This window comes from Octodon degus, unplaced genomic scaffold, assembly GCF_000260255.1.
Source record: "Octodon degus isolate 3935 unplaced genomic scaffold, OctDeg1.0 scaffold00018, whole genome shotgun sequence".
Taxonomy (NCBI): Eukaryota; Metazoa; Chordata; class Mammalia; order Rodentia; family Octodontidae; genus Octodon; species Octodon degus.
The window spans coordinates 21,626,861-21,649,824 of NW_004524594.1; the positions used below are offsets into that span (position 1 = coordinate 21,626,861).

The 22,964-nt window shown below is 48.6% G+C and overlaps 1 protein-coding gene across 2 annotated transcripts in view; it reads left to right on the plus strand.

The window, feature by feature from the left end:
• Sptbn2 (spectrin beta, non-erythrocytic 2) overlaps positions 1 to 22,964 on the plus strand; it is a 40,949-nt gene that overhangs the window by 815 nt on the left and 17,170 nt on the right. Inside the window, exons 2-15 of one of the 2 annotated variants that reach the window (XM_004627175.2) lie at positions 6,594 to 6,772; positions 11,343 to 11,494; positions 11,942 to 12,115; positions 12,263 to 12,354; positions 12,485 to 12,565; positions 12,867 to 12,982; positions 15,216 to 15,328; positions 15,477 to 15,664; positions 17,361 to 17,478; positions 18,028 to 18,186; positions 18,676 to 18,978; positions 20,190 to 20,343; positions 20,555 to 21,425; positions 22,675 to 22,812. In XM_004627175.2, coding sequence (XP_004627232.1) covers positions 6,616 to 6,772; positions 11,343 to 11,494; positions 11,942 to 12,115; positions 12,263 to 12,354; positions 12,485 to 12,565; positions 12,867 to 12,982; positions 15,216 to 15,328; positions 15,477 to 15,664; positions 17,361 to 17,478; positions 18,028 to 18,186; positions 18,676 to 18,978; positions 20,190 to 20,343; positions 20,555 to 21,425; positions 22,675 to 22,812 — 2,816 coding nt within the window. In that variant the 5' untranslated portion in view covers positions 6,594 to 6,615. Of the gene's footprint in view, positions 1 to 6,593; positions 6,773 to 8,760; positions 9,191 to 11,342; positions 11,495 to 11,941; positions 12,116 to 12,262; positions 12,355 to 12,484; positions 12,566 to 12,866; positions 12,983 to 15,215; positions 15,329 to 15,476; positions 15,665 to 17,360; positions 17,479 to 18,027; positions 18,187 to 18,675; positions 18,979 to 20,189; positions 20,344 to 20,554; positions 21,426 to 22,674; positions 22,813 to 22,964 lie in introns of those variants that run through there. The other variant, XM_023710521.1, reaches the window with a different exon arrangement.

Below are 22,964 nucleotides of genomic sequence, written 5' to 3' on the forward strand. Positions count from 1 at the left end.
CGACGCCGCCCGCCACCACCGCTAGCGGCCGGGTTGCGGGCGCGGTGACGACCGGTGCGCCCCCGCCTGCCGCGCTCCCGCCTGCCACCCAGGTAGGTGCGGGCGCCCGCTTTGTCCCGGCCAGTGAGGCGGCGCGCTTTGTGCAACCGCGTGCGGGCAGCGGGGTCGGGGTCCCGGGGAGCCTGGGTGGATGCGCTCCTGGCCCTCCCTTGCCATGGGTGCGGGGACAGGATGCTGTGTATGCCACCCACCCAGGTACCAGTGTGAGGGCAGTGGGGGTCGAGGATTGGGGCACGAAGGCTTTTCTGGAGCCCGAGAGAAGAGTCTGGAAGAGTTGGGGCTGACAGACGCTTGATGGATCCGGGGCCGGATGGGCTTGGAGCGTGCATGACAGCACTGGCTGGCTGCGTCGCTAAGGCTTCTCCAGCGTGCTGGTGGATGCCGGTCTCTGTGATGGAGCCGTGCTTGGGCAGCTCTGCCCAGAGTCTGGGAGCACTCGGCTTGTCCCTTCTCCACAGCTCGCTGAGGGCTTGCTCTGGAGCCGCGTGGGCTTCTCTTCATCTCTTTAGCAGAGAGCTCCATCCTCTCCTTTAGACTCCCTCGCACTGCGTGGGAGACAGACACAGTTGACAGTGGTGACCACAGCTCTGACAGGGGGTAATGAAGTCCCTTTCCAAGGCTGGAAAGCATAGTGGAAGGTGTTTCAGGGGCAGGACATTTACCTACCACACAAAAACTACCCAGCAAGGCCTCATGGCTGGGAGTTACACCTCCAGTTCCATGTCCCATAACCACTAGCCACTCTGGTTTAGACTGACTTTTCCCCATTAACCCCATGACATTGTACGCTTGTCACTGCAGAGATGCAGGCTTGCTCCTGTCCTAACCTGCTACATGCTGTTTTCCTGGGTTATCTCTCAGCAGTCTGGTAGTTGCAGGCATGGTCAAGGTATCCATAAACTAGTTTTCTCTGAAGGTGAGGTGGCCAGAGTGAGTTCTAAGTATGTATCTTAGCTGGAGGTTTGAGGCAACCTCTTGGCATATTCAGAAGAGCAAGGAATTTGAGAAAGAAGACCTAAGATGGAGCTTAGATTTGCTCCTTAGAAACACTGATGCAAGCCCAGAATTGGGGAAGGGAGGGGGGAAACAGGGAAGGGAATGAAAATGAGCCTGAATAATTCTGTCCTAAATGCCAGATTCTAAAGGAGAGAATTAAAATATGCACCCTGTGCCTAAATTCTTCACATCAGAGTTTCTGAGTCTTATCAGGCACATGGCCTGGGGAAGGGGTTGGAATTTGGGTAGGTTTTTTTGTTTGTTTGTTTGTTTCACTTTTCTCCTCTTTTCTGCCCTGGAAGCATTTTTCTCTTGCCTTCTTCCAAGAGCCCTCGGTTCATTTGTGACTTCTTTTTCTCCATCTGCCAATCCACCCATTTATACTGAGTCAAATAAATTTTTTACTTTGCCAAAGTCCCCATCTCTTCTAACCTATTATTCATCCTGCTGTCATTTACTGAACTCTGCTGTCCCATAGCTGTTCCAGCCCTACCCCTTCTACACATCTGTGATTCGCTGTGTCAGGGCATCAGCTCTGTTTCATTATCTCTAAAGCCCTCTCCATCTTCATTTTCCTGTCTCATTACCTAGGACACTGTAAGGGAGGTTATACTTGAGTTTAGCATGGGATAGGACCTGATACCTACAGACTACCCAGGGTCCTACTCACTCCTGAAACTCTTGTCCTCTCAGTCCTCTTAGCTCTTCCAACCAATCCTGGCTGTTTGTCATCTTTGGACACCAGTGGCTTTCAAAGTGTGTTCCCCATACCAACAGCTTACTATTACCTCAAATGAGCAAGAAATGCAAATTCTCAGATCCTATGCCAGAACTGCTGAACCAGAAATTCTGGGGTCAGAGCTAATAGTCTGTGTTTCAATAACCTTCTCCTCCAGGTAATCATGAGTCATACAAGTTTGAGAATTCCTGAGCTATAGGGATTAACCTAAGGGTATTCCAGCTGAGGAGTAGATCTTTTGCAGTTGTACATTCATTCTTTTAGTGTTCATTCTTTCCTCCATCCTTAACAAGACATTAATTCAATAACCAAAAAATGATGGTCATAAAAAATGATGGTCATTTTACTTAGTGTCTCTTATTGAATATCTATTGTGTTATGCCTGGCAAACACAAAAAAGGAGTAAACCCCAGCCCTTGTCTTCAATGAGCTAAATGTGACGAGGCAGAGAGGCATATAAGCAACTAACAATGTGCTAAGAACAGTGTTTGCGGCTTGTGAAGCACTGTGCAGAGCACAGAGGAATTCGTTACTTTTCCAAGAGGAAGGTAAAGAATCAGAAGCAAGATGTGATGAGAGGAGGAATTAAGGTACAAGGCAGCCTGTAGCCTGGGGATAGGATTTCTTGCTTTACATGCCAGCTAAAATGAGACAAAGGGGGAGGGGCTGCAGCCCTTGAGGAAACTGTAACCTGGATTAGTTACTGCACTTGCACCCCACTGTTGCCAGAGTTCAGGAATCCACAGACTATAAAGCTGAGGACTCTCCACTGTGGGAAGACACAGAGATCATGAGGCTGGGGTGCTCACTAATAGCCTGGGGAAGTCTGAGCATGGAAACTCGGGTCATAAGTGAGAAATGATCTACTTGTTGAAAATTAACCAGACCAGGAGATCTTGTTAGAAGAAACTCAAACATAAAACTATAGGAATCGGAAGACAGCAGCTAGAGACACAAATGAAAAATGCATTGTCTAAAGCCTGTGGTAGGGATAGAGTTGTTACAGAAGTGAAATGCTTAGAACCCAAAATTTTCATGGTGCAGAGATATAGTTGAGAACCATGGTGCTGAACATCAAAAGTTCTCACAAAATCTATAGGAACAAATCCCCTAGAATGGCAGCATGGTGGCCCTAGGGATCTATGATGTAAGGACACAATGCCATCATTGGTTCTTTCTCTATCTCATAATATCTCTGGAAGCTCAGGTCACAAAGCATGTATGTCCCAAACCTAATTCAGTAAAAGGGGCATTTAAATGGCAGAATTATTTGGAGGAAGGAGAGGTTCCAAATCTAGACTTTCTCCTCAAAATTAAGCATTCTGCCAAGAGGCCCTACCAGCCATGTCTCCCTGGGAGATCTAGATTTCATGCCTGGACTCCTGTAGCCCCTTGGAAGAACCAAGTTGGATCCCTGAAAGAGGGCAAACCAGTGCATGTTTGAGTTCTTTGCAACCTTTAGTAGTCTTAGGGACACAGTTTGGAGACCATGTCACAGTTGGCTTCTTAAGCGTCTTCTTTTTGTGGAGTACAAAGACCTAAGAGAGGGTCTGAAAATCTCAGAGGCCTTCAAGAACTTGCAGGTGACATTAACACGTGAGTGAGTCATATTTGCATAGGAGACAAAAGGGAATGGTGAGGTCTGCAGAAAAATGGAAAACACAGCCTCACCTAAAGAAATCCAAAATCAGTTATTTTAAAGTGGCTATTGGCCAAACAAAACACTCCTGGGGCTGGCTTTGGTAAGCTTCTGATCCCTTGTAAAAGAAAAACAGTCATACAAACTGATGGTGAGAAGGCACTGGGTGTTTTTGCAGAGAGGTCTGTGCTGGGATTGAGTACCAAAAATGCCCTCCCACCCCCCGCAAAAAAAAAAAAAAAAAAAAAAAATGCCCTTCCCAAAGCTAAGCATGAAAGTGGCTGCTGATTCAGAAGCATAATCTGAAGGATAGAGGGCAATTCAACTATAACATGGACTACTCTCGTCAGCTACTGTGAGTATTGAGCGACTAGTTTAGGTCATGCCTTGCTCACAGTGCTCTTTGCTCGGGGCGATTCAACTCTGCCCTAGAATTTATTTTTATATAAATATTTACAGAGCAACTCCAGAGAAGGGGGGAGGTGATAGGAAAGAAGTCCTGGACCTGGTGGAGATTAAGCTCCCAGTGCTACTATGGGGGATGAAAAGCCCCCATCTAGGAAGCTTAGATATTAGTTCCCTGATACCTCATTCATGCTACTCCTAGGGAAATCTGTACATAGGGAAAGGGGAGGAGTGGACAATCTTGCCCTTCAAGCGGGTCAGGTTCGGCTTCATGGAACCAATTAATGATAGAAGCCAACTTCTGCCTTTGTGCATCTGTGGGAACACACCGTTCTGCCCACTTGAGTCTCACCATCCATCTTTCTTCTTTTCCTAAACTACATGAGAGGTTCTCTTTACTTCCCTCCTTCCCAGAATCAGAGACAGCCAAATTCACAGCCCTGGCCCAAAAGAAGTAGGATTAAAACATCTACAGAATCAAGAGGTACTAGAAAAATCAGAAATGCAAAATCTGCAATTCTGTTAAAGTTACAACCCCACCCCCATTTCCTTGAATGGTCACTAAACACTGTTCTACAGAAGAACTTTGGACAGGATGAATTTTTTAAAAATCCCCAGCAGCTAAGCTGAAGCCCATTTGTTAGCTTTGAGGACAGAGTGTGTTTGCATAAGTGAAGTCCATAAGCAAGTCCTAGGAAGCATACATGGCCCACACATCCTGGCCTGCACCTAGGCTGCAATAGGTGCTGATCCTTCTGGGGCAACGCTAAAGGGCTCCAGGATGGTGAGAGAACATGTAAAATACTCTCTATTTCAGAGGTAATGATTAAAAGTCAAAGCGAATTTTGCTTCAAAACCCTAGTGCTGGCAAGGTGTAGTGGTGCATTACTGTAATCCTAGCACTTGGAAGGCTGAGGCAGGAGGATCTATAGGAGTGTGAGGCCAACCTGGTTTTCATAGTGAATTCAGAGTCAGCCAGAACTACAAAGTGAGACCCCTGTCTCAAGAAATAAAAACAACATAATAAATAAATAAATAAATAAATAAATAAAAAACAACCTAGTGCTGAAGTGAGTATGATGCAATTTACAGATTTAGTGAAATCTTGTCTCAAAATAAAAAATAGAAAATGGTGGGCATGTTGTGGCTCACTGTGAAGACCTTGAGTTCAATCTCCAGTACTGAAACACACAACAGTAACAACAACACAAAACCAAGAGTGGTGGCACATGCCTATAATTCCAGCACTTCTGGGAAGTTGGGACAGGAGAATTGCTGTGAGTTTGAGACCAGCCTGGGGGCTATGAAAATGAGCAGAGGGCCAGCCTGCACTGCACAGAAAGACCCTATCTCAAAAAAAAAAAAAAAAAGATGGCTGGAGGTGAAGTGCTCCTGGCTATTAATCACTAATACAACAAAAAAAGAAAAAAGAGAGAGACAAGCTAGTGCTACTCCTTTCTGCAACATGACCCTGAACCAATGAGTTAATTTCTCTGGCACCACTTTCTCATCTATGAAATGGGGAAAACTGGAACACACACACACACACACACACACACACACACACAACTGACATTTATCTTTTTTTAATTTTTAAAACTTATTTTAATTTTTTACATTTGGTACAGGGTCTACGGGGTCTCACTACACAGATCAAACTTGTAGTGATCCTCCTGTTTTCAAGCCTCCCAAGCACTGGGATGATAGGCACCCAGCCTCAATCACCATCTCAGTGTGTCCCAGGGGCGGGACTGGCCCAGCACACCAAGGGATTGAACCCAGGGCCCTGTGTCTGCCTAAGCAAGCACTTAAATCTACTGAGCTATCTGGCCTGCCCACAACTGACATTAACTTTCTGTAGCATACTGAAAAGAAAAAGGACAGAACCATACTGTGTCCTCCTTGGAACTCCTGGGCACTTTGTCCACACTTGCCTATCTGTTCATCAATCTTCCTGGCCTCTCCTCAGTATGTCTTAGCTCCAAGTAGAATCTGGGTCTTTGTATCTTCAGTTGCCTAAGGGTTACAGCAGGCTTAGAACAGAAGTGGAACTAGGGGATGAGATCACTCTAGCTTCTACTCGTTACTGCCCACAGGGGCCCACATCTGCTGCCTGCATCATCCCAGTGGACATTGCTGTTCTGAAGTGTACTGAAGCCCATCACCACTTTGGGTTCTTGGCCCTGCCCTGTTCCTTCCTGGCCTGAGAGCCTCAAAGCCTTTCCTGACCACCTTGTGCTCTTAGACACTGTTGCTATTCTGCCTCCCTCCATATGCACCTGTCATGTTCCTGTCTCAGCTTTTTCACAGTGGCTCCCTCTCTCCCACTGAGGCTGATTTCCACTGACAAAAAAACAAACCAAACCAAAAACCTAACAGTGGCATATGTCTGTAATCCCAGCTACTTGGAAGGTTGAGGCAAGAGGATGATAAATTCAAGACTAGCCTGGGCAATTTAGGGAGACCCTGCCTCAAAACTTAAGGAGGGTACTGGGGAGGTAATTCAGCTGCATAAGCGCCTGCCTGGCAAGTGCAGGTTCCTTAGTTCAATCCCCAGTACAAAAAAAAAAAAAAAAAAAAAAAAAGTAGGGTGAGCTGGACACAGTGGCCCACGTCTGTTATCCCAGTACTCAGGAGGCTGAGGCAAGAGGATTGGATATACTCTGTCAAAGAGCAGAGTAGAGCTAGGGAAGGAAGACAGCCATGGTAAGTGACAGCGCAGAGATGCCCTTCACCAGCCATGTCTCCTTGCAGGAGCAGGAAGCCACCCACCACCATGAGCAGCACTCTGTCACCCACAGACTTCGACAGCTTGGAGATCCAGGGCCAGTACAGCGACATCAACAACCGCTGGGATCTGCCTGACTCAGACTGGGACAATGACAGCAGCTCGGCCCGCCTCTTTGAGAGGTCCAGAATTAAGGCCCTGGCAGGTGAGGGTAGGGGTGGTGCTGGGAGGCTGGGGTAGGTGGTTGGTAAGCTTGTCACAGTCCTTTTCTTTTATGAGAAGACAATTTTCTAAGTGGCTGCACTGAAGTGGGAGGTCCAGAGCACACTGAAGACCCTGCACCCCTCCCAATCCAGTCTTAAGAGCAAACCTCATGCAATCCAGAACATTGCCTAGTTTTCCTCTTTCCAAAACTATGCTGACCCCTGGACTCAAACAGCTTTCCTTCTGCCCTGAGTCATGTCTGTCTACCCTTTTTCACTCTCCATGTCACTTCTGTCTCCTCCCTCACTTTCATCCCCTCTTCATCTTCCTTTGATTTCCACGTCATCTCCCACACCTGCTCTCACTCCCTGCCCATTCTCCTCTCTGCACCCTCCCAACCTGTGCCTTCCACCTGTCACCTGTCCCTCCCAGTATTTCATCTACCTGTTCCTGTTCTGTGAAGCAGGTTCGCCAGAGGCTGATGGCCACCACCCATTCTCTGAGTTTGCCCTCCACCCACCTCTGCCCCTGCCCTCCCCTGCGGCCAGGGGCTCTCCCATTTGGCTGCTCTGCTCTAAACACAAACAAACCCGTCCAACGGCCTTCCTGTGTGCAAGGGGAGGAGTTGTCATGACAACAAGAAAGTGGCTGCCACCTGACACCACTGGCGTGGGGCTGAGTCACCCACATACCCCAAGGCCACCCACCCAGTCTGTCTTCCCTCCTCCAACCCACCCTGATCATTGCCACTGACCTGCCTGTAGCCCAGCCCAGTCATGTAGGAGGGCAAGTCTTCTGTCCCACTGATTAGGTAGTGGCCCCGGGGCCACATGTTTTGCCCAGCAGCAGTTTTTACAAATACAGGTTTCCAAGCCCCTTACTGGGCACAGTGAATACAGTCCAGAACTTACTAGTTTTTCAAAGCTCCCCAGGTAGTTCCCAGCCAACCCAATACCAGTCTGATGCCCCCTGTTGTAGCAGTAACTCCCAAGTCATTTTTTCCTGGGCTTGCTTCCCAGTCCTTCTGGTTGGATCTTTGGGATGGCTGGTGACATACTCCTATCAGTGCTTCTACAGCTAAGAAAAGACAGAAGATGTGGGGTATGGAGAATGTCACCTTTTTGAGAGCTTCCCTGGTCCCCTCCAGGTTTTAGGTTCTGTATCCTCTGGAACACAGAACAAACCATCCAGCATTTTCACCATGTCTATGGTGACACACACCACCCGGCCCTGTCACTATGTCTGTGCACATGACATATGCCAACCGGGACTGTCATGATGTTCTGCGTGACACATATTGGCACACATGATCTGTGTCACCCAGGACTGTGTGTCTGTGCATGCACATGTGCCACTTAGGGCTCTTGTTAGGTGTTTTATCTCTGCCAGTAAGCTGGGCTTCCCTGAAGAACCATCTGTGTATGGGCTTTGCCTAGCAAATAAATACTAAATAAATAAAGATGGGGGAGGAGATGCGCAGGTGACAAAAGCTGAAGCCTGGGGAGAGGTAGGAAGAGAATCTGGTAGATGTGCCCAGCAGTGGGACGAACCTGAGGGCAGGGGTGCTGGCAGGGAAGGAGCTGGCCCCAGAAGCGATGCCAATAAATGGAGAGGAAGTAACAATACCTATTCCCCAGACGAAACGACAAAAGTAAACGCCTTGCACAGTCCTTGGCTTCGCTTCTTCCAGGATCATCTCCTTTCCAGGTTTCTCTTCCTTTGCCCGCTGAGTCCAAAGCAAAGCTTGCGTCCTGGAGAGGGGCTGCCCAGAAAGGGGCCTCCTTGCGAGCATGCACACCTTCAGGAAGCAGGAGTTGGCTTTGAGGGCTCTTTTTGCCGGGCTTCAGTAGTCTTAAGCAACTTAGGACCTGATGGGCAGGTCTCCAGGGGCTGGCAGTTCCCTCCTCCGCCCCCACAGGGCCTGGCCCTGCCCCAGCCCGGCTCCGCCTCCTGAGCCTCCCGCCCCTCCCCCGCCACTGTCCGACCTGTTTGTCTGGAGCTGCCCTGTCTTCTCTCGCCTGGGCTAGGTGTGCTCCTGCTCACTTGTTTGAGGAGCTCAGACATCCTGTAACTTTTCCCACTCCTTGAAACCCATCATCCTTGAATTCCCGCACCGGGTGAGACTGCAGCCTCTTGGGACTCTTAGCACAGGCTCTGGAGAGGGACAGACACTTGCTGCCCTTCCTGGCTCAGGAGAGCATGGACTGTGGGCCTTGGGCTGTATAGGAGGCAGCAGGCACCATGAGTGGAAACGGAGTGGGCAGGGTGCATGGGAACGGCCTGAATGGGGCCAGCGAGTTTTACTATGAGGCAGTGGAAGGATCTCAGAACCCTGGGGGCCTCCTGCTCTCACCAGCTGCCTTCATCAACCCTGCTCAGTATGCCAGCGTGCTGGAAGGGCGCTTCAAACAGCTTCAAGGTGAGTCCTCAGCAGAGGGGAGCCCAGAGTGCCTGAGTCCTGGCCAGGAAGGTCCTGGCCTGGAAGAGCTGCTGGAGCCGAGAAGCCAGAGCTGAACACTTTCTATGACACAGACATTTGTGATGTTTGTGTTGTAAGAATGGGATGGGATTTAGAGGGAATCATTACAAGTGGCCAGGAAAAATCTAGGGATATGCTTGGAATCCGGAAAGGGTTGGATCCACGGGAAGAGAGGCATGGGACAGTGTGAGAGGGTGTGACCTTGAGGTAACCTGCTGGGTACAAAGGTGATGAGGATGGAGGGTTCTTGTAGGCCACCGTCAGCACCTACAGCCTTACCTGTGGCTCACTGTGGGTTTTAACAGTGCTCATCTAGGGAGAGAAGATCAAGTCAGGAGCCAGGAGCCGGGACCTGGAGTGTGTGTTTCCTTGGGCTTCTAACTGGGTGTATGCAGGTGTATGAGAGGGTGTGTGTGGAAAATAGGGACAACATGCAAAGGAGAGATTTGTACACACAGGTCAGATAGATGTCTGAACAGGCGTGTTCATCCTGGCACAAATATTTAAATGTATTTCTGGCAGCCACTGTGTTTCCTGCTGCATGTGTATAGGTGCGTGCACACACTGTGGATGTCTTATGACATTACAACCAGTGCTTGGCTTTACCCATTTTTCCAGCTGCCTCTATTTCCACATCTTCCCCTTTATTCTGTGGGACAACATGGCCTCACTCCAGTGTGTCTGGTATCGGGGCAACCCCCCTGATGACGCATACTGTGCCCAACGCAGGCAGGGCCCATGGACACAGGCCCATGTCTGGCCATGTTCCACAGGTGCTCAGAACATCTTACCCAGTCACCAGGACCCCAGGTGTGGTGCAGGCACAGAGGTGAGGAAGACAGGAATGGGTATGGGTGTGTTGCTCTTTTATGGGTGAGGTGCCCAGGAATGTGAGATTAAGGGAGTTTCTGAGATGCTGAGACTGAAACAAAAGTGACTCTTCACGCTGGACTACTTGGGCTGGGTACCCAGGCTGGGCTTTCTGAGGGGAGCTGGCAGGAATCCTGGCCACCAAAGCAGCTTTCAGTTGCTTGAGCCTTTTCCTTTGCTTTGCCATTCACACAAGTTTTCATTTTTATTTTTTAGTGGATCCAAACAGTATGCCCCCTCTGGAACTGCCCCTGTGAAACAGGCAGCAGGACTTTTCCTATCTTTTTCTAAATTGGCACCTAACTCTGTGGGCCTCCACCCTTGTTCCTTGGGTCTCCCAACTTTCAAAATCTTGTTTCTCTCTTTAATCTGGGATGTTGCTGTCCTGGGACTGGATTCCCTGTAGCTAATTGAGTGGCCCTTCCCAGAGGTAGAGTAGCCCATTTTTTCTAATGTTTCTTTTTTCTTTTCTTTTTCTTTTTCTTTTTTTTTTTTGAGGAACCGTGGATTGAACTCAGGCCTTTGCGCTTGCTAGGCAAGCGCTTATTCTACTGAGCCATCTCCCTAGCCCCATTTTTTCTATACACAATCTGAGGACAGTGAGCTGACTCAGAGGACTGCTGCCTCTCCACTGTTAAATTTTCTTGATGACCGCTTATAAGAGCCACTGCCATAATTTCAGGCCACACCCAATCCTTTGTCCACAGTGGAAGAATGAGAAGAGGCTTTTACCACAGCAACGCAACAGGGAAGACGTGCTATAGCAAGGACTGACTAGGTGTCTTATGTCCAGGATCTCATTTAACCTTCACTGTGACCTGCTGCAGTAGAAAATAATACACCCTTTTTACAGAAGAGGAAATTGAGGCTGTGATAGATTGAGTAAATCTACTCAAGGTTTCATACTAGTTACATAATGAAGTTCAACTCTAGCCCTTCCTTGGACAGTTTTCCTCATTCTTCTGAAAGCCTGTTTTCTATCTTTCCTTTTTTGTTCTTTTCTTTGCTTATCAGCTCATTCCAATTTCTTCATTCTCCAGCCATTTAAATTCTTGGTATCCCTCTCAGTCTTTTTCCTGCCCCTCCTCCTCCCCAGGGCTTACTTCTGCTCTTGGACACGTGCGCGCGCACACACACACACACCCACACACACACCAACTGGTGTTGAGAAGTAGGCATTCTACACTTGAAGGGTAGAAATGACCCCATGTTGCTACCACAGATGAGCGAGAAGCAGTACAGAAGAAAACCTTCACCAAGTGGGTGAACTCCCATCTGGCCCGGGTGACGTGCCGAGTGGGAGACCTATACAGTGACCTCCGGGATGGACGCAACCTGCTGCGGCTCTTGGAGGTGCTCTCAGGAGAGATGCTGGTAAATTGAAGTCACAGGGGCACAAGTGGAGGGAGCCTTGGATACTGGCCATGGGGAGATGCTTCAGGAAGAGCCCCAGAAAAAGACGGACAGGGCAGAGTAGAACTTGGTGGCCCTCTGTGTCCAGAGGATGGTCTCATTCTGAGAGGCTTTGCTGCATGGATTATATAGGAGCCTTGCTTCACACAGACAGGAACAGTGGCCCCATTGAAAACATTTCTTTCCCACCTACTCTGGGTGCAATTAATTCCCTTGGGAATCTTAATCTGCCCAAGCTGCATCTGTAACCTCAGCTTCAGCTCTGTGACCTTTGGTCTGGCCCTGGAACTGTCCCTGTGTTCCTCAGGGAAGTTATGGGAAGATGTACACAGTAGGGCACTGAGAAGGTTGGAAGAGAAAGGCAAAGACTCATGTTCTCTTGCCACTATATCCCTTGTTCTTCAACAGCCAAAGCCCACGAAGGGCCGCATGCGGATCCACTGCCTGGAGAATGTGGATAAGGCACTGCAGTTCCTAAAGGAGCAAAAAGTACACTTGGAAAACATGGGCTCCCATGATATTGTGGACGGGAACCACCGTCTGACCCTTGGGTTGGTCTGGACCATCATCCTTCGATTCCAGGTATTCTCACAGTATCACTCAGGGTATGGGCCATTCACCTATATGACAGCAATCTGAAGAGCCCTTTCTTGTCATTATTCTGAGTGTCTTTGATCACATTGGAAGTCCCTGACAAGGTAGTGAGGGCCCTTCTTTCTTCCTTCTTAGATCCAAGACATCAGTGTGGAAACAGAAGACAATAAGGAAAAGAAGTCAGCCAAGGATGCCCTGCTGCTCTGGTGCCAGATGAAGACTGCAGGGTGAGGAGGCTCAGGGCAGAGGAGGCCACTCCCCGGCTGTGCAGTACAGGAAGGTTGGGCTCCAGAATCACGACCTGGGGACTGTCCTTGCTTGTTATTACTTACCACTTTTCTGGGTCTCTCTTTACAGATATCCCAATGTCAATGTGCACAACTTCACCACTAGTTGGAGAGATGGATTGGCCTTCAATGCTATCGTGCACAAACACCGGTGAGAAGGCAGGGATAATGAGTGAGCACGTCGGCTAGTGACCAGGGGACATACACATACATAGGCCAAGAGATGAGCTAAGCCATATCACCACTACCAGGAATGAGTGCACACAGAGGAAGCAGTCTGTGGGGATGCCACACAGGAAACTTGTAATGGGAACAAGGGGTGGTATGGTTTGAGTTTGGGGTGCTCCCTTCCAAACAAAATTGAGTCAACGACTTAGGGGTTTAGATGATAGTGGACCAACTTTTCTTCATTAGGCTGTCACATGCTTCTGTCTCCTATCCCTCCACCCCAGGCCAGACTTGTTGGATTTTGAGTCCTTGAAGAAGTGTAATGCACATTACAATCTGCAGAATGCTTTCAATTTGGCTGAAAAGGAGCTGGGCCTAACCAAGCTGCTGGATCCGGAAGGTGGGACAGAGCTCTGTAAAACAGGCTATAGGGCAGAGATAGAACCAAAGTGGGAGTGGCCAGGGGCTGGGGGAAGGTATGACTGGGAGTAGCTGCCAATAGGTACTGAGTTTCCGGGGGTAGGGGTGAAATATCGGTGATGGTTGCACAACCTTGTGCATATACTGAAAAACACTGACTATCTCAGAAGGGTAGGTTTCATGGTATAAAATTGTATCCCAATATTTAAAGATCTGTAGAAAGTATAGGAGTCCTATAGTAGAAAGACCTTGGGACTTTGGGTTCTATCCTGGTCCAGCACAGAGAAGTTCTGTGACTTGGAGCTAGTCATTTAGCCTTCTGTGGCTTAGTTTCCTCATATCTAAAGTGAGACAAGTGGTCCACATGGTTTCCTAAGACCTGCCATACTCTAAAATTCTGGAGTTCTAAATTAAGCGACACCTAGGCAGAGTGGCACATGTCTATAATTCCAGAGTCTTAGAAGGCTGAGGCAGGAGAATCATAAGCTGGGAGTCTAGTCTAGCCAATACAGTGAGGCGCTATTCCAACATAAAATTTTAAAAATGGCCAGGGATATAGCTCAGTGGTAGAGTGCTTGCCTACCACAGTCTCAACCTGTAGTACCACCAAAAGTAAATAAATCCCTTGAGATCTCACCAAAAACTGGCCCATGGTCAGCTGCCTTCATTGCCAGGCTCCTGTGCTTCTATCCAATGAGATCAGTAACGGCAGCTCAGCTCTTACTTTGTACCCACTGCATGCTTTAATTAATTGAATCCTCACAACACTCTTTTGAAATCAATGCCATTATTATCCTTGGTTTATGGCAGAGAAAATGGGGCCTATAAAAGTTAAGTGACTTACTCAAGGTCATGCAGGTGGTGGAGCTGAAGTTTGGGTCTGGGCAGCCTGACTCCAGAGCTGGTTTCTGCAGCTCCTTTTCACAGAGCATGGAGCACTCAGGGCACATTTAGGAAAGAGGAGGAGAACAGGGCTAAGAGGTGGCATATTGGAAGAGCTCCTTCTTGAGCTGACTGGCAGGTTTGGTCTTAGTCACTTTCTCCCCAATTTCTTTCTTTCTTTCTTTCTTTCTTTCTTTCTTTCTTTCTTTCTTTCTTTCTTTCTCTCTTTCTTTCTTTTTGTATTTAGTACAGGGTCTCACTGCATAGATTAGACTTATAGTGATCCTCCTATTTTCAGCCTCCCAAGCCCTGGAATTACAGGTAGGCGCTACCACACCCAGTCTCAATCACAGTCTCTGCGTGCCCTGGGGGCGGGGTCAGCATGGCACATTGGGAATCCAACCCCAGCTGCTATGTCTGCCTAAGCAGGTGCTTTAATCTGCTGAGCTATCTGGCCAGCCCTTCTCCCCACTTTCTATCCCTCATGTAGCCCCATTTCCCGTACCCTCTCAGTACAGAATAACAGGTAATAGCTACCTAGAGACAGAAACAGGTTGAACGCACAGCTCCTTGGAGAGTATTTGAGAAGGTAGTGTGGAACACTGAAGCACACTGATGTCCTGAGATGTCTGAGATGACTTCTGCAGCTCCTGATGCCTGGGTGTCTTTGGAAGTGGTCCAGGGCTCATAGTTTCACCTGTAGGTAGGATAAAACTGGCCTAATTAAGACAGCAAGGAATCTCAAGTCATCATCCTCCTAGGTCATGGAGTGGAAACTTTTGGCTCAAGGGATGCTCACCTCCTTGGGTAGGCCCATGGCTAAGCTTTGGGGCTAAGGTTGGGAATAACCATAACCTTGTCCTAAGAAGTGACAAGAGTTGGTTTCTGTCCCTACAGCACTTCATCCTGGGTTCAGAAGGCTTAGTTTGTACTTTCTGTCCCACAATTCCTAAATCTGTTGACCGCTTAGAATCTTTCCAGCATATAAATCCATTCCCAAATGGGCACGTTGTTTCTTTTCTTATTGTCTTACTCCAAACAACTAATTTTAGTGCCCAGAAGGCACACTGGGTAGAAGCCTTCTGGGCCTCAGATTTTGTATTCTACTTGGAGGGCCAGTCCCGTGTCTAGGAGAAAGGAAAGAAAAATGATGAGCTTTTTTTTCATGTCCTTTTAGTTTAAATGGTTGTTACTTTACTCTGAAAGAAGCTGAAAAATATGTCTGCCTTGGAGAGCTGGGAGGCCCACAGATGGGGTGACTCAGACTTTGGTCCTACTTCTAGGAAGTAGGTTTCTGATGTCTGCCTGACCCAAATGGTCCTTTTTCTCAGATGTGAATGTGGACCAACCAGATGAGAAATCAATCATTACCTATGTGGCTACCTACTATCACTACTTCTCCAAGATGAAGGCCCTGGCTGTGGAAGGCAAAAGAATTGGCAAGGTATTTCCCACCGTGAAATAGCAAGCAGAATGGCTAGAGGCCTGGTCCAGGGGTCTTACTCCCCTAAAGCAAGGGCATGGTAGAGTGGTAAGACCGGGCTATGGAGCCCCATGGAAAGACCCTCACATCCCTGTCTACTGTCATGCAGGTGCTGGACCACGCAATGGAGGCAGAGCGTCTGGTGGAGAAGTATGAGTCCCTGGCCTCTGAACTGCTACAGTGGATCGAGCAAACGATTGTCACCCTCAATGACCGGCAGCTAGCCAACTCCTTGAGTGGGGTCCAGAACCAACTGCAGTCCTTCAATTCATACCGCACTGTGGAAAAGCCACCCAAGTAGGTGCCTTAGGCTCCATTTTGCTGGGACATGCCTGTTTCTTTTCTTTATGTATTTAGTACAGGGTCTCACTACACAGATTGGACTTATAGTGACCCTTCCTGTTTTTCTGTCTCTCAAACACTAGGATTACAGGCACACGCCACCATGCCGGGTCTCAATGGCTGTCTCAGTGTGCCCTGGGGGCAGGGCCAGCATAGCAGGCCCGGGATCCTGCTGGCCCCTGTGTCTGTCTAAGCAGGCACTTTAATCCACCGAACTATCTGGCCAGCCCAACAGCATAATTGTTCTGAAATAGATTTTTTTTAAAAAATTAGCCATTTTTAAAAATCATGTCTGGCTGGTGAGATGGCTCAGTGGTCTAAAGCACCTACTTAGAACAAGCTTAGCAAAGCACATGGACCATGGTTCAATCCCCCAGCACCACATGCTAGCCCACCCCACCCCCAGGCGGACTGAGCTGGCCACAGACACACACACACACACACACACACACACACACACACACACACACACATAAATAAATAAAATAAATTTTTTTTTAAAAAATCATGTCTTCCTGTCAGAGGTGATGGTGCATGCCTATAATCCCAGCACTCAGATGCTGAGGCAAAAGAATTGCTTTAGGTTCAAATGAATTTCAGGCCAGCCTGAACAACATATTGAGACCTTGTCTCAAGAAAAAAATAACAACAATGATAAAATCATGCCTTGGAAATGATTGCAGTGTTGAATCAGTTTGACCCCTCAGATAAGATTACTGCTTGGGCTGAGCATGTTGATAAATGCCTATGATTCCAGATACTAGGAGGCTGAGGCAGGAGGATCATAAATTCAAGGCTAGCCTACACAACTGAGACCCAGTCTCAAAATACAAACTATAAAGAGCCTGACAAGCAGATCACAGCCAGCCCCACAAATGTGACTGATAACATGACTGTGAAGAGGTTGTTCTTGTCATTTATATAGGTTATCAATTCACTGTTTCCATGTGTAGAATTATTGTTAGGTAGTCCTATATGGTACATTCTTTTTTTTTTTTTTTTGCAGAACCGGGGATTGAACTCAGATCCTTGCGTTTGCCAGTCAAGCGCTTATCCTACTGAGCTATCTCCCCGGCCCCGGTACATTCTAAAACTGATGTACCTTTTTAAAATCATTAAGGTTTTTTGTAGTTTATTTATCAGCTTCCAAACTAGTATTCTCAGTTAATTTATCAGCTCCCAAACTAATATTCAGGAAACAACTGTTACCATAAGCATAAGGAATGATTTGCGATGTGCCTTTTGCCTAGAAAGTCCTTTCCTGGGCATTAATGATATACCTTCATCTGGACAATAGGTATAATGAGAGAATGTAGATAATGGTGAAAAAGAAATGAGTTAATGCATACAAAGTGCTGAGAGCTATCCCAGCTCACAGGGAGTCCTTGGTCATGTTAGCTGTGGTTGCACGAGGATTCCATATATGTCAAACAAAAGCTAGTGCTTTTGTGCAGAGGGGTAACAGTGCTTATTGTTTCTGTGTGGCTTTCGGTTGTTTTAAAATAATGTCTTTTGGTTTATCAGCATTTTTTCCCTTTAACACAAAGAAATTTGCTTTTGTGAGAAGAAAAGTAACACAGTACGCCCCATGTAGTAGAGGTGAGTCTCCCTCAGGGCCTTTGCCTCTTACCCTGACTGGTCCCTGCTTCAGATTCACAGAGAAAGGGAACTTGGAGGTGCTGCTGTTCACCATCCAAAGCAAGCTGAGGGCCAACAACCAGAAGGTCTACACGCCGCGTGAGGGCCGGCTCATCTCTGACATTAACAAGGTGTGTGTCCTCCCCTGTGTCACACACATGGCCACCTGCCGTACCCAGGTCTTCTTGACCTACACCAAGCATTACTTCCTTAATTAGATAGGTCATCTTACTGCCCTGACCCTCAAATGTAATTCTGGTATCTTCTCGTGCATATTGCTCCTGTTCACTTTTCTTACTTTCCATACAGGATCATGTCAGGAAATTATAGCCCAGTTTGTTACTTTGTTCAACATCTCTACTTCTATTTTGTATTTTTCACAAACAGCATTCAAAGATGAATAAAAGTAAAATTAAGTTCATCCACAGGCCTGCTACTGGAAGGAAATCAGTTTCCACTGATTTCCCTCCACCCTTATCTAGAAGCAGCCAGAATTGTCCCCTAGCCTCATAGCATTTCCAGCACCTTCCTGTCTCTCTCATTCCACATGCATGGCAGGTGCCTCGCTTGTGGTATTCCACAACCACACTAGATGAAGCTTCTGTGGACTTCTCTGAGCCCCAGCCCCACTGACCTGGCCTACCCTGAGCTTTCACACTAACCCTGTGTCTACCATGCAGGCCTGGGAGCGGCTGGAGAAAGCCGAGCATGAGCGTGAGCTGGCCCTGCGCACAGAGCTGATCCGCCAAGAGAAGCTGGAGCAGCTGGCTGCCCGTTTTGACCGCAAGGCCGCCATGCGAGAGACCTGGCTCAGCGAGAACCAGCGCCTGGTGTCCCAGGTAGGACATGGCAGGAGGTAGGGAGTCTCTGGGAATATTTAGACTGGTGGGCAGAAGTAGGAGAGAGGCCATAGTGGGTGAGTAAGGAGCCCTGCAGTGCAGGGAAATGACGAAACAGAAATCCCACCATGCAGATAGAAAGGCCCAGAAACCCAGCAGCCAGCAGACAGAGGCTTGAGCAGGAGAAAGGATAGTGGGATGGGATGGGATGGGATGGGATGGGATGGGATGGGATGGGATGGGATGGGATGAGATGGGATGGGATCGGATCGGATGGGATGGGATGGGATCAGATGGGATCGGATGGGATCGAATCGGATGGGATGGGATGGGATGGGATGGGATCGGATCGGATCGGATCGGATCGGAGGAAACTGGGAGCTTCCTTGTAGAGTTGCTGTCTTACATCTGGGGTGCTTTGGGGAACAGAAAAGGAGAACAGAGGCACTCTTCTTTGGTTCCCAAACTTTTCTCTGCCCTCCACCCCAGGACAACTTTGGGCTAGAGCTGGCAGCAGTTGAGGCAGCAGTGCGGAAGCACGAAGCCATTGAAACCGATATCGTGGCCTACAGTGGCCGGGTGCAGGCAGTGGATGCTGTGGCTGCGGAGCTGGCTGCTGAGCACTACCATGACATTAAACGCATCTCAGCACGGCAGCATAATGTGGCGCGGCTCTGGGACTTCCTGCGGCAGATGGTGGCTGCCCGGCGGGAGCGGCTCCTCCTCAATCTGGAGCTGCAGAAGGTGTTCCAGGACCTGCTCTACCTCATGGACTGGATGGGAGAGATGAAGGTACTGGGGATGCTCCCCAGAGGACCTGATGGTTGGGAGTCGTGTGGTGCGGCTGTGGGACTGCCTCTGACCAGTCAGAGGCAGGCTAGCTTTACAGAGCATACACTAGTGCCCTCCAACCCTAGTTCTGAAGAACAAAGTAAACAGGCCCCTGTTGGCATAGAGGTCACAGTCTAGTGGGAAGAATTGGTGATAAAACCCAGAGATACACTAGCATGTCGTCATAAAACCTCTCAGGACCCTGGAACAGGATGGTTGGGCAAGGCTTTTCTAAGAAAATGCCGTTGAAACTGAGACCAAGTCCAGGAACTGACATGGGGTTCTGGGCAAAAAAGGTGCCTGGCAGAAGGGACAGCTAAGCTAAGGTCCGTGGCCATGCAAGTGTGATATGTTGGGATGAGAATGAAGGCCAGTGGGCTGTTGGGGGAGAGGGAGTCAATGGGATCAATTAAGGAGGGAGTAGCTTGCTCACTTACGTCCTTATGGGTCAGAGAGTTTGGATTTAATTCAAAGTAACATGGAGGATTGGAAGCTGGACACAGTGGCACCTGCCAGTAATTCTAGCTACTTTGGAGGCTGAAGCAAGAAGATCACAAGTTCAAGGCCAGCCTGGGCAACTTAGTAAAACTCTTGTCTCAAATTTTAAAAAATTTAAAAAGGTTGGAGGTACAGCTCAGTGGCAGAGCACTTGTCTAGCAGGAGATTCTATCCTCAGTGCTACCCCAAAAATACAGTGATTGGAAGACTGAAATAGGGGAAAATGTGCTTGTGTCAAACATTTTTAAAAAGTCCTTTGAGCTACATTGTGAAGAAGGCTTGTGGGCAGCCAGAGTGGGAGCAGAAATCCCAGTCAGTCTATTGCAGGAGGATAGGTCTTAGAGAGCTGCTGAAGGTTGCTGGGTGCTAGAGGCGGAGCTGTGATGGTAGGAAGGTGTCCCTGATTTTGGAGCTGAGAAGATGAGTCACAGCAAAGATTCTAGGAGCAGAATTCAGCAAGAAAGCTATTCCATAGAAAGGAAGTTGAGGATAAGGAATGGGATGCCAAGACAAAACTGGAGAGTCCCAGTTTGTGGGGGTAAGCAGGTGTATGACACCTAGAACCACCCAAAGAGGTGGGAAGGAGGCACAACAAGACCAGCTTACATAGCTGGCTAAGTAAGAGGGAATGAGGCAGCTCTCTGAATGACTGGCATGACGCATGTGTCTGGCAGGGCCGGCTGCAGTCCCAGGACCTGGGCAAGCACCTGGCCGGCGTGGAGGACTTGCTGCAGTTGCATGAGCTGGTGGAGGCAGACATTGCTGTGCAGGCTGAGCGGGTGCGAGCTGTCAGTGCCTCTGCCCTGCGCTTCTGCGACCCAGGCAAAGGTGAGAACCTAGGGAGGCCTTGGAAATGGACAAGTGAGGAAGGGGAACTTTAAAATCTGGGGCAGAAGTCTGGAAAAATCTGGGAACAGGAAATCTGATGAGTGGATGATAAGTGACAGAGCTAGGCTGGAAGGGAAGCCTACCAGGATTGGATGGGGAGATTGTAGCCAGGGGAGGGGATGGTAGAGCTCTTAACCTCTGACTTTTGCAGAATACAAACCATGTGACCCACAGCTGGTATCGGAGAGGGTAGCCAACCTGGAGCAGAGCTATGAGGCCCTCTGTGAGTTGGCAGCTGCTCGGCGGGCTCGTCTAGAAGAGTCTCGGCGCCTCTGGCAGTTCCTCTGGGAGGTGGGCGAGGCTGAGGCCTGGATACGGGAGCAGCAGCATCTCCTGGCCTCTGCTGAGACAGGCCGGGACCTGACTGCCGTCCTCCGCCTGCTCAACAAGCATACAGCCCTGCGGGATGAGATGAGTGGCCGGCTTGGGCCCCTGAAGCTCACACTCGAGCAGGGCCAGCAGCTGGTTGCTGAGGGCCACCCTGGAGCTAACCAGGCCTCTGCACGCGCAGCAGAGCTCCAGGCCCAGTGGGAGCGGCTGGAGGCCCTGGCAGAGGAGCGTGCCCAGCAGCTCACACAGGCTGTGAGTCTCTACCAATTCCAGGCAGATGCAAATGACATGGAGGCCTGGTTGGTGGATGCGCTGCGCCTGGTGTCCAGCCCTGAGCTGGGGCACGATGAGTTCTCCACACAGGCCCTGGCCCGGCAGCACCGGGCCCTGGAGGAGGAGATCCGAGGCCACAGGCCCACCCTGGATGTCCTGAGGGAGCAGGCTGCAGCCCTGCCTTCTGCACTGAGCCACACACCGGAGGTGCAGGGTAGAGTGCCCACTCTGGAACGGCACTACGAAGAGCTGCAGGCCCGGGCAGGCGAACGTGCACAGGCCCTGGAGGCAGCGCTGGCACTCTACACCATGCTCAGTGAGGCCGGGGCCTGTGGGCTCTGGGTGGAGGAGAAAGAGCAATGGCTGAATGGGCTGGCTCTGCCTGAACGCCTGGAGGACCTGGAGGTGGTACAGCAGAGGTAGGACTTGCAACTCGCATGGGGCAGATGGCCTCTAAGCTAGGAGCTGGAGTATAGGATGGTGGAGTGGTAGGGTCCCCTCCCCCAGACTGCCTGCTACTTCTCTCTGTGCCTTAGCCACCTCCCTCTGAGTCTTAATGGTCATCTGTGTTTAGTGTTAATGAAAAAATTAAACATTTCATAACAAACCCCTAATATACCCATCAGTCAGTGTCTTGCTCTTTTCTGCTTTCCATGAAAATGATCCCCAACATTATCCCTCTGCTCCTACCTTCATCAGGATGCATCCTTTAGAAAAGAGAAAGAAGCATCCTTATGTGCCATATACTTACTTTTTAATTGTATGTGGACTTAAAATAGCTAAGGCTTTGAAGTTTCAACCCTTTAGGCAGACACAGTGATTAACCGCTTGTGAAACAGCTTTATTTAAAAAATAATAAGCTTATTTAAAAAGGACATTTTTCTATAGAACATCAAAACCATTATTGCATAGAATAAAATTAGCAATTCCTTGACATCACTTCCTATATAAAACCTATTATAATCAAATTTTTCTGGTTTTTGTTTTTGTTTCCAATATCCTATTACAGGGTTTGATAATCAACAACCCTTGGGGCAAATAGGCCCTGCTACCATTTTTTCTTTATTTTTTTTTGGGGGGCTGGACTTTATTGGGGCAGAACTACACCCACTCAATTATATATTATTTGTGGCTGTATTTAGCGACAACAGAGTTGAGGATTTGTGACAGAGATTGTGGCTTGCAGTCTGTTTATTCTTTTGCCCTTTATAGAAAATCTTTGCAGTTTGTGCCTTCCTAGAATATAAAAAATCTCTGGAAGACTGTGTTATATTTTACATCTTTATCACTTAGAAACATGTTTTTGGTTATCACTTCATTTTTTAGCTCGTATTAGTGGGATGGGACCTGGGCAAGCAGCTGAGGGATGAGCCCCAAGAGGAACAGTGAGATTTAGTAAAGGTGGGGTCCTGTTCTTGCCTGGCTTGAGTTTAACGTATACAGCTGTGCCTGACCTCCACCTCTCACCATCTTTTAAACAACCCTAAAGAAGACAGTTCTTATGCTTGTTTAGGGAGAGTTAGAGACTCCTCCCCTGACCTGCAGGGACTATGGATCTTGTGGGCTAAAGAGTGCAGAGACACTGGGACAAAGCTTCAGGATAAAGGAAAGACATTTCTGTGGCCTTGCTGCCTCCCACCCTTCATGTCCACCCTTCTACCCCTTTAGGTTTGAGACACTGGAACCGGAAATGAATGCTCTGGCTGCAAGAATTACTGCTGTGAATGACATTGCTGAGCAGTTGCTGAAGGCCAATCCTCCAGGCAAAGAACAAATTATTAACACCCAGAAGCAACTCAACCAGAGGTATGCTTGAGCGGGATGGCTCAGGGATGGAAAAAAATGAAGCAGCTGGACTGGCAATTGGGAGACTTTGGTAAGGCCTAGAAAAATGAGGACTACGTGTTGGAAAGAAGAAATTATGAATGGGATGAAAAAAGAGGGGTTCAGGGAGGTGC